General features: G+C 40.9%; 1 protein-coding gene across 2 annotated transcripts in view; it reads right to left on the reverse strand.

Moving 5' to 3' along the window:
• Positions 1-5663: 5663 nt before the first annotated feature.
• Positions 5664-10221, reverse strand: part of LOC127622357 (ras-related protein Rab-14-like) — an 8995-nt gene continuing 4437 nt past the window's right edge. The window contains exons 2-9 of one of the 2 annotated variants that reach the window (XM_052096443.1): positions 9230-9288; positions 9092-9145; positions 8812-8989; positions 8607-8624; positions 8457-8523; positions 8132-8219; positions 8018-8048; positions 5664-7467 (exon numbers count right to left, since the gene is read on the reverse strand). In XM_052096443.1, the coding sequence (XP_051952403.1) occupies positions 7290-7467; positions 8018-8048; positions 8132-8219; positions 8457-8523; positions 8607-8624; positions 8812-8989; positions 9092-9145; positions 9230-9281 (666 nt within the window). In that variant the 5' untranslated portion in view covers positions 9282-9288 and the 3' untranslated portion in view covers positions 5664-7289. The remainder of the gene's footprint in view (positions 7468-8017; positions 8049-8131; positions 8220-8456; positions 8524-8606; positions 8625-8811; positions 8990-9091; positions 9146-9229; positions 9289-10221) is intronic. The other variant, XM_052096450.1, reaches the window with a different exon arrangement.

Consider the following 10221-nt stretch of genomic DNA (forward strand, 5'->3'; position numbering starts at 1 on the left):
AACCCCACCTGATCTATATGTATAAGAGATGTCATAACTTAACTACAGAATTTTGGACAAAATTTGTACATCTAACTGGATCAGGGAAATTAGATGGTAACTTTTACACTCACTTGAATCTTTGTCCTTTTTAAGAATCAGACTGATCCGGGCTTGTGTCATGGTTGGGGGTAGCTTTCCATTCTTTAATGATTCTGTATAAACTTCTAACAAAAATGGAACCAAATCTGTAGCATAAGATTAAAAAAATTCTGTGACAAAGTCCCGGAGCCTTGCCTGTTGGCAAGGCCTTAATTACCTCGCCAAGCTCCTCCAACCTTGGAATCAAGAATCAAGATTTTTTTTTTTATGTCATCAATTTAGGTTCCACAAAGTTTCTAATATCCTCATCAGGAATGGTAGAAAAAGACTCTCTCTGCTTTATGTATCTAGCCAAAAGCTTCCCTGCTTTGTCCCCCAACTCAAAGTATTACTGTCCTGCCCTGAATAACCAAAACTCCACCTTCCAAAACAAAATATCATTATATCTGTATTTCAATCGGGTCAATTCTCTGAGGCCATCAGACGACTCTGCACTTTTAATATTCCCTTCCAACTCCACAAGCTCTCATGCTATGGATTTTTTGATGAATGAGGCATACTGTATGATCTGACCCCTAAGAACCGCCTCCCAAGCAGAGGATACTGAGGACCAGTTGGTCTCCATCATTTTTTTTATTTCAGTCTTAAACGTTTGTTGGAAATCAGGATTTTGCAAAAGGGATACATTAAGGTGACAACTATATTATTTATTTTTCTCTGTATGTGGTAGCATCTCTAAAATCATCAGGGCGTGATCTGAGACTAAGATGTTTCCAATTGAGCAGTCCACAACAGAAGAAATGAGGGATCTATTCTAGAATAAATCTGATGAAAAGAATGTATAGTCACTACCAGATGGGTCCAAAAGTCTCCAAATATCTGTAAGATCACGATTTTTACACACAGCGTCAATGATGCTTTAGGGGACTTACACACTTTTGCTTCACTATGATCAAGGACTGACTCCATTAAAAGATTAAAGTCTCCTCCCAATATTATATCATGATGGGTGCCAGCAGCTTGCAACATCCCTTCAAGATCTATATAAATGTCCTGATCATCAACGTTAGGTGTGTAAATATTAGCCAAAATCAGATTTTGCCCCTGAATTTCTACTAAAACAATAAAAACTCTTCCTAATTTATCTTTAAACTGTTTGAGACATTTGAACTGTAGATGTTTACTTATCAATGTAATGACTCGCCTTCTCTTACTTGAGCCAGCACTAAAGAAAAAATGTCCACCCCATATCTTCCCAAATTTTCCAGCTTCCTGCAGGGAAAGATATGTTTCTTGAAGAAACACAATATCATATTTCTTATGTTTATGAAAAGTGATAACCTTCCTTGATTTTATGGGGTGCCCCAGTCCATTCACATTCCACGTGGAGAGAGATAACCCACTATTATGTATTAACATATATTTTGATAGAATAGAAAAAAATAAATTTTGTGCTAAAAACAAAATTATGAAGATCACATTGCAACATTAATCCAACAATCAAACCCTGCACTTCCCCCAGAACCAAGCAAACAGAAAAAAGAAAAACGTGCGCATTAACCCCGCACACGAGAGCCCCTGCGACAACTTTGACAACAGATAGCTCTACTCAGATGGTCAAGAGTCAATTCACTCGGAGGCCACATAAAGGTATATACCATGACTTAAACAGCTAGTCAACGATATCAAAGACATCCTTTGAGTGGGCATGTAGATATTTTGCAGTCATCTGTAGTGTCTATTCTCAATCTGGCCAGGAACTTCATTGTAATTGTAATAATAATTATCTTCCGTCAATGCCAGTTTCTTTAAGGAAAAGTGTTATTCCACAAAACAAAACAAACTCCAGCCACTCGGTGGAGCCAATGCAAAAAGAAACAATACTGGCACCCAACTTCCTCCGAAAGCCAGAGTAAGTACAGGGAGTCGAGAAATACCCAATGGTTTACTCACCCATTGTTTCTACAAAAGACATTGCCTGAATGGGACATGTAAATACTTTGCTGCCGTCCTTGGCGTTTATTCTCAGTCTGGCCGGAAACATCAGTACAATAGAGATCTTACGTTGATGCGAGAGTTTATTTTATTCCTTGAATTGATCATGTTTCTGTCTTGTCGAGTTCGCAAAGTCCGGGAACAAGAAAATATTGTGAGTCTTCCAAGAAAGCCTTCCTTTGCTGCTCGCCTGGCGCAACACGAGATCTTTATCAGATCAGATTTAACACGAGATCTTTATCAGAGACTCTGTGAGCTCGCTCAATTTCCAGCTTATGGCCTGTTATGTTGAACAGACTTGGGAAGAGCTCATACAGACATTTCACCATATCTCTGCCTTCTTCATGCTCAGGAAATCCAATAATACACAAGTTGTTCCTTCGGCTTCGATTTTTCAAATCTTCCATTTTGTAAAAAAAAAATGTCCACGTCTATCTTGGTCGTGGGCGGATTAGCGGATAATTCCCTTTCCGATGACTCCAGATAATCGATCCACTTCTCAGCATCTGCCACTCTTTTGACTACCTCAGAGAATTTTTTTTCCCATCGCCGTAATCGGTTGACATATTGCAGCGAGATCCTCCATGTCAGCAACAACCTTCGTCAGCATCACCGACATGGACAGTTGACGCTGGATTTCTTCTCCTGCTGCGCCACCCAAATCAAGTCCGCGGTCCACAGGCCTGTCTGGGCTTTCATCTTGAACACGTAAATGTCTTTTAATGTCTCCAGAGCCCGATGATTTTGACTTCTTTGCCATATTTAACTCAAACAGCAAATGTGTAACTGGGTGTATTGAATTTCACCAGATTATATCATGAAAATAATGAAAGAAAATTTGCAAAATGCGCAGAGCTGTCTCACACAAGACTGCCCTTCGCATGCCGTCATGTGGGACTCCTATTGGGTACAATATTACGTTTTTCAGCAATTTGTGCTACGGTAGCTCTTTTGGTAGGTACTAACCACTGCATACTGGGAACACCCCACAAGACCTGCCATTTTGGAGATGCTCTGACCCAGTCATCTAGCCATCACAACGCTTGCCCATTTTTCCTGCTTCCAACACAAGAAATTCAAGAAGTGACTGTTCACTTGCTGCCTAATATATCCCACCCCTTGGCAGGTGTCATTGTAACGATATAATCAATGTTATTCACTTCAGTGGTGGCTGCTGGTCTTTCAAAGAGGGAAAGCTCATTTTCGGCCTACATTATAAACTTATTTACCCTATTTTTTGCACTAAATCAATCTTAGGTGTTGATCTGCCCTGCTGTTTAATTCTAATTTTTTCCTCGTAAGGAAGACTTTCAAATGGCTTCGCCAAAATCAGGTCGACAATATTAGCACCGTCTGCCATCGTGCGCAGTTTCACCCGTACAACACTAGCCTAGCCTACTGTATGAATGAACGAATGAACGAACGAACGAACACTCTAAAACAAAATATATTAAACTTGGTAAAACTGAAACAAGGAATGTGGTGTATAATTGTGTGAAATGTATTATGCAAATTGACTAGCAATTTCGCCAAACAAATATAAAGAAGATTGCAGCAGTTTGTCTTTCGACTACACTTGAGAAATCCGCGATGGGACTGAGCGCGAAATAGCTTCAGTGACTTCTTATAGTACAGATTCGCTGTCAATCAAAAGGAGATGCAGTCTTTCGACAGATCCTCCAATCATCACGCGGAAGCCCGGAGTCCGGGCCAGCCCACTCCTCATTCACCCCCAGAGACGCTGAGCGTCCGTGGGCGGACATAATCGCAGCATTTATCCAATGACCGCCTATTTTCGAGCACTGAAAAAACTGTTCAGAGCAGCCACATTGAAGTCAATGGACGCTCGGCTTCAACAGGGAAATGCACTGACGCTACGGGAATGTATGAGAAGTGAATCGAGTCAGCCGACCTGCTATATGTAATGTAGCTGATTCTGAACAAACTTGTCTTCGAGATGAACGTGTTCTAACGCATTTTTAGTCAATAAATTGTTTACACAATAGTACATATTTGACCATTATTTTTTTGACATTATAGGGGAAGCTGAGCTTCCCTTGCAGTCTTAAAGAAATCCCCACTGATTCACTTCACCTGTCAGTGGTTTTATGTTCATATCACTGTATTTTTAGGCTGAATGGCGATACACAATAGATATCTCTGTATTTTCTACAAAGTGGGCTAAATGTCACATGTAAGATGGTAAATTAAGCTTGCAATGCGCTTTGTTGAAGGGCGAAGACTTTTCGGGCTGTGAAGGCTTTGCGGCCTGGGTTGCAGCAGCAGCACTAAGTTTAACACTCTTTATACCACAGTTTATGTTTGCTCCCTAAAAAAAATCCCACAATGCACTGTAAAAATCAGGAGCATGGTTTTTCACTATGTTCCCTTACCGGAAACGTATTTAAATATTTGAGTTGCTAAAAAGGTTTAAAATGCACTCTTTATGCCATTAATCTGTTATAATAGATCTTTTTCACAGACTGCGATGACGCGTTTCCGCCTTATTTAGCAGCACAAATCTAGCATTTTTTTTAATATTATAATTGTGTGAGAGTATAATTGTGTACATTTATAACATAATGCTTATAGCCACATCAGCTACTTACTGTGGTACCTCAGGGATCAGTGCTTGGGCCTCTTCTCTATATACAGAAGTACTTCCTCTCTGAACATGCCACACATCTACTTGTTCAGTCTCTTGTCATAACTAGACTGGACTACTGTAACGCTCTCATTGCAGGCCTTCCTGCATGTGCTATTAGACCTCTCCAAATGATCCAGAATGCAGCAGCACATCTGGTCTTTAATGAACCTAAGAGAGCGCATGTTACACCACTCTTTGTCTCTCTCCACTGGCTGCCGGTTGATGCACATATTAAATTCAAGGCTCTGATGTTGCATACAGAACAGTCACTGGATCTGCTCCAGCATACATAAAATCATTTCTGCAGAGCTTCACGCCCACTAGAAGGGGTGTTTAGTGAGGGTGTTTCATTCACCGCTGTTGAAGTTTACCCTGCAAACATTTACTTCCGTGTTCCAAAACCCAGTGTGAAAAAGGTCTATAACACTGTACATTTAAATATCTTCAATGAAAATGAATGCTGATTAATAACAGTTGTGCTACAATGCGCCAGTTCGTTACTGCATCACAGGTGACGGAGTCATTGGTGTCCCGATGTTCAGTGGATCAATACCCTTCCCTTACCAGCGCCTGAATTCATGTTCACGATATGCTGATTGAGACACAGTTAGTTTTCTTCAGCGGTGTGGACCGGCTCCGTGTCTCCCTCCATGTTAACCTGTGAGCGAGTGGGGCCGGAGTTGCACGGAGTGTGTGAGAGAGGAGAGATGTAAACACAGCACGGCTTTAACAGGTTATGTAACGCAACATCAAACTATATCGATATAAATGGTATTGTCTTATCCTATATCTTGTTTGAAAATATATCAATATATCTTGTAAAGTCGATATACCGCCCAGCCATAGTATAGTACCCTATATAGTATAGTATGGGGGAGTAGTCACTAAGCTGAAGTCTTGCGTTCAAAATGAAACAACACTGGATGAAATGCGATTCTGGCTAGAGGATTTTTATTGTCATAATTCAAATCAAAATGTCAACTTTTTAAAATCATATACACACAAGAACAGACTTTAAATGTTAGCACAACTCATTCAGAATGTATACATACAGTATGTACTGTTTTTACTCATGTGAACAGGTCATTCAGATAGCAAAGAGATGCTGAGACACTTCAAGATCCTCATATGTCGTAAGATGATAAAACGCTCTGTGGAAGAATTTGAACATCTACCTTTTGTCTCTTTAGCTTTGGGAAATGTGCACCTCAGAGTTTGTGATGCACATATTGTAATATTGACACTTGGAAATGTGTAAGAGATTTTCCCAAGCAAGAGTGGCCAGCATCTGAATATCACATCATCAGTCAGTGCGGTCGTAGCATCATTGTCAACAGATATAGCCTTATATACAGCCGCTGCATTACATTTGATGTCATACGGTAAATTATCTGAATAAGAGTCCCCCAAACACGTGCCATTTTGGAGGAAGTACAGACTATACAACTGGAGCTGTTCCTGTCACATTATCTTTACAATAAAAGTAGCAGTGTTGTAAAACCATTCAAGTCCAAACTGCATGTTGAGCTAGCACAGTAAAAGATTAAACCGTTATAGTAATAATATTAACATGAATCATAACAATAAGGCAACAATAAAAGTAAAACTATGGTCGGGACAAACTTCAATTGATATGATCAAAGCAGAAGGAGAGACATGAGCTAAAAGAATTATGTGTAATTTGTTTCTTAGTGTCTGATTCGGAAATGCGTCCAACCCAAACCAACTTTGCATACACGCATATTTCCTTAATCTACGTTTAAATATGTTTGTGCATTCACACAAAAAGGGAAACGCTGCTGTGTTAGTCTGAGATATAAATCATTGAAATCGACATATGTTTGATGGATTTTATGGACCCATTATTTTGAGCCCTGCAGGCCTGTAAAGGCTATCTGAGCTTCAGTAGGGTGGCCCGTCGGTCAAGACCCAAACAGACTGATCCTTCTGAGCGCTTTCAATGCAACGCGCCTGATTGCATCATTATGGGATGAAAGTTAGTCTCAAAATTATTTAAAGAAATGTGTGATGAAAAGAGACTAATTTCATCCCATACATCAAAAACACATCACGTGATCGCACCTGTGCTGTGCGGCCTCTTTCAAACGTCATCATTGTGTATAAACTCATTTGATGTTCTAAATAAAACAATCATAGCGTAACGTGCAGCAGCAATATAACGTTGGATTATAGTCAGTGTCCCCTCTTCCTGTACAAGTCTCGTTTCTCAGAGAGTTCCAGAAGAACAAACATTACATTATGGAGCTATAAAATGAACCAAAAAAAAAACCTGCGTTGTTGTCAGCTGTCTCAGATTTGTGTCGTGTGATGAGTTCATGATTGGCGGTTAGAGCAGTCAGAGGATGATGGGAAATTAAGAAACAATGACCAGGAGAGTGAGAAAATGAAGAAAGACAGATGAAGAGGATGACCCCTCCCCTCTCAGCCTATGCCAATGTGACCCTCTGAGAAGGGCAAGAGCGGGCGTATGAGTGATGAAAGTGCTGTAGTGGAGGAGGGATGGTTGGGCAGATGTTTTTTTTGGGCAGGAGGAGGATGTTGGTCATTAACAGCTGCACCCCTCTCTCTGTGGCTGTGGTTCGCTGGTGAGCCGCCCGACTTGCGGGGCAGACGGTTTGTGCTGCACGCCCGATTCAGCTGCGTTTAGATCCAGACTGCCATCCTGAATGTTCTGGTAGATCTTTTTCGCTGCTTCTAGAAACGCGTCTTCCACGTTCTCACCCCTGTGATGAGAAACACTCATTTATTTATGTGGCCACGTAAGTTACACCTACATTTCTGGATGTCACCGTATTAGCAAATGTCATTTATTTTAAAGAAAGATAGCAGACTTTTCACACAAAAAAGGGGTTTTAATTTATAAATGTGAGAACTGGAGGGGAAATGACATCATACATGCTTTTAAAATCAAAAGAGCAGAAGTCGATTCAAAGGCATCAATAAAAATGGCTCAAAAATCTCGAGCCGCATCCGAGCACACATTAGTCTTGCTTTCATATTTAATGTAATCCAGTGATTCTTCTTATTGTAGTCATAATTTTTGTCTTTTGACGAAAATGTCCTTTAAATATTTCGTTCACGAATTTTATTCTGACTAAAATTTCAAATAGTTTTAAATTAAACAGCATATTTTAATAGAGGCTAATGTGAAAAACATGTATAAATTTTTTAATCATGTCATTATTTACAAATCTATGATGCCTTCAAATGTTGTCCATGTAGAGTTTGAAACAGATATTCAATAGGACAGAAGTGTTTCCTGTAATAACTCACGTTTTTGCACTGGCCTCCAGGAACAACAGACCTGTGAATGAACATCATCATATGACATTAATGATACATCTGTTAAAAAACACAAAACAGCTTCATGTGCACAATCAATCTCACCGTTCTCTTCAGCAAACTGTTTTGCTTCTTCATACGTCACGTCTCGCTGCGCTTCAAGATCTGCTTTGTTTCCTATCAGTATAATCACCTGAAAAAACACACGTGTGATGTTCACTTTGAGAACCAAACAACCTGCCAACAGCCTCAACCCCAAATGACCCCTAAATCCAAACTCCAATCCTGACCTCTACATTCTGACCTCTACACCTTCTCCTAGTCCAAACTTCCAGTGCTGAAAACTGAAATGTCCATCCTGCTGAGGACCCTCAAATCTTCAACATGAATTCTATTATTATGATGAGTTGAGATGTATGTTTGCACTCACTGTATTGGGGTTTGTGAGGTTCCTGGCGTCGGTTAGCCAGCTGCTGAGGTGGTTGTATGTGCTTCTCCTGCCGAGAACAGACAGAACATGTGTTTCCATGGCAACATTCAACAATTCATCAACACCGTAACGCAGCAGCTGTTGACTCACTTGACATGTTCAGAACACCTTGAGAAGAGACACTGAACATCAGGTCAAAACATACAGAGACCCCACTACGGAGGATATTTCAAGTGTGTAATGAAGTTGAAATTCTGTTTAGAATCAGTTAAGTGTATTTCAGACCTTAAAAACACATCTTGCGTATCTTACAATAACGGTCATTAGTACACGCTCTCTTCACTAGTATGAGTACCTGGTGATGTCATACACCATCAGCGCTCCTGCGGCTCCTCTATAGTAGCTGCGTGTGACCGCTCTGAATCGCTCTTGTCCCGCCGTGTCCCAGATCTGCAGCTTGATCTTCTGTCCGCTCACCTCAATTATTCTAGTGCCAAACTCTACGCCGATAGTGTGTGGGCAGTCCGCCATGACTGAAGACAGCAGAGAGGAAGATCAGTTCATTAGATTTCTCTGCAGCTAATATATAGAGAGCGTGAAGCTCAACATCAGCACAACATCTGTCTGATACTTACACTTCTTTTCTGTGAACTGATGAAGCAAACAGGACTTCCCTACACCCATATCACCTGTAGAGAGACAGTCATCTGAGAGTACTGTTCTCTTATTGTCAGCTGACAGCATCATCTAATGCGTTATTGATAGTTACTCACCAATGATGATGTACTTGAAGATGTAGGAGTAGTTGTAGGGTGCAGTGGCCATCGCCGCTCTGAAACACACACACACACACACACACACACACACACACACAGTCAAAAATAATTGAGACGTGCAACATCTCGGAAAGTGTTTTCTGTGCTGCTCTGTATTGGACTTTTTGTAATGAGGACATCTTTTTGCCCAACATAAGGTATAGTTTTGGGTGAGAACACTGTAAATCTTGACATCGGTCACCTTGTCTATCATGATTTCAAGCTCAATTACACTTCCTAGTGCTCAATGCATGCGCAGAGCCCTAGATGGCACTATAGGAAGTAGGGATGTAACGATGCACTCTGAGCCGGTTGAAAATATGACTATACAAGTTGGCTGAGATGTTAAACAAATCGTGATACGTTTTAAACAGCAGAGGCACTGAAGCTGTATACACTGACCTCGCTGTACAGGCGCGATAGCAGCGAGCAAGTTGTAGCGTTAAACAGTAGCAAACATGGCGGAGGCAAGTGTACACATTGTTGTTGAGGATGCCCAAGGTGTGGCGGCTTTCCAAAGACTAAAAATGAAAGTGGAGAGGTGGTAACAGACAAAAAACAGAAAAAATTATGCAGCATATAAACAGTCACCACAGTGAGAAGCTCCAGTCACCTCCGTCTGCACGTAAAAAGCTATTAGCCAAACCACACTGACCGGCGGATTTGTAGCCCCACTTGTTGCAACCATGGAGATCACAAGGTGCATCAGTGTTTTCATGGCAAAAGATATGAGGCCGTTTTCTGTTGTAGAAAATGGAGGATTTCGGCTGCTGGTCAACACATTAGAGACCAAATACACCATCCCATCACGCACCCACTTTAGCCAGACTGTCATGCCAGCACATTACAGGGAAACAAAATCGAAGGTGGTTGGGACCCTCAGAAAAGCAGATAGCAGATAGCATATCAATTACAACCAACAGCTGGGCCTCCAGATCTACCCAGAGTTA

This window comes from Xyrauchen texanus, chromosome 3 (genome assembly GCF_025860055.1).
Source record: "Xyrauchen texanus isolate HMW12.3.18 chromosome 3, RBS_HiC_50CHRs, whole genome shotgun sequence".
Taxonomy (NCBI): Eukaryota; Metazoa; Chordata; class Actinopteri; order Cypriniformes; family Catostomidae; genus Xyrauchen; species Xyrauchen texanus.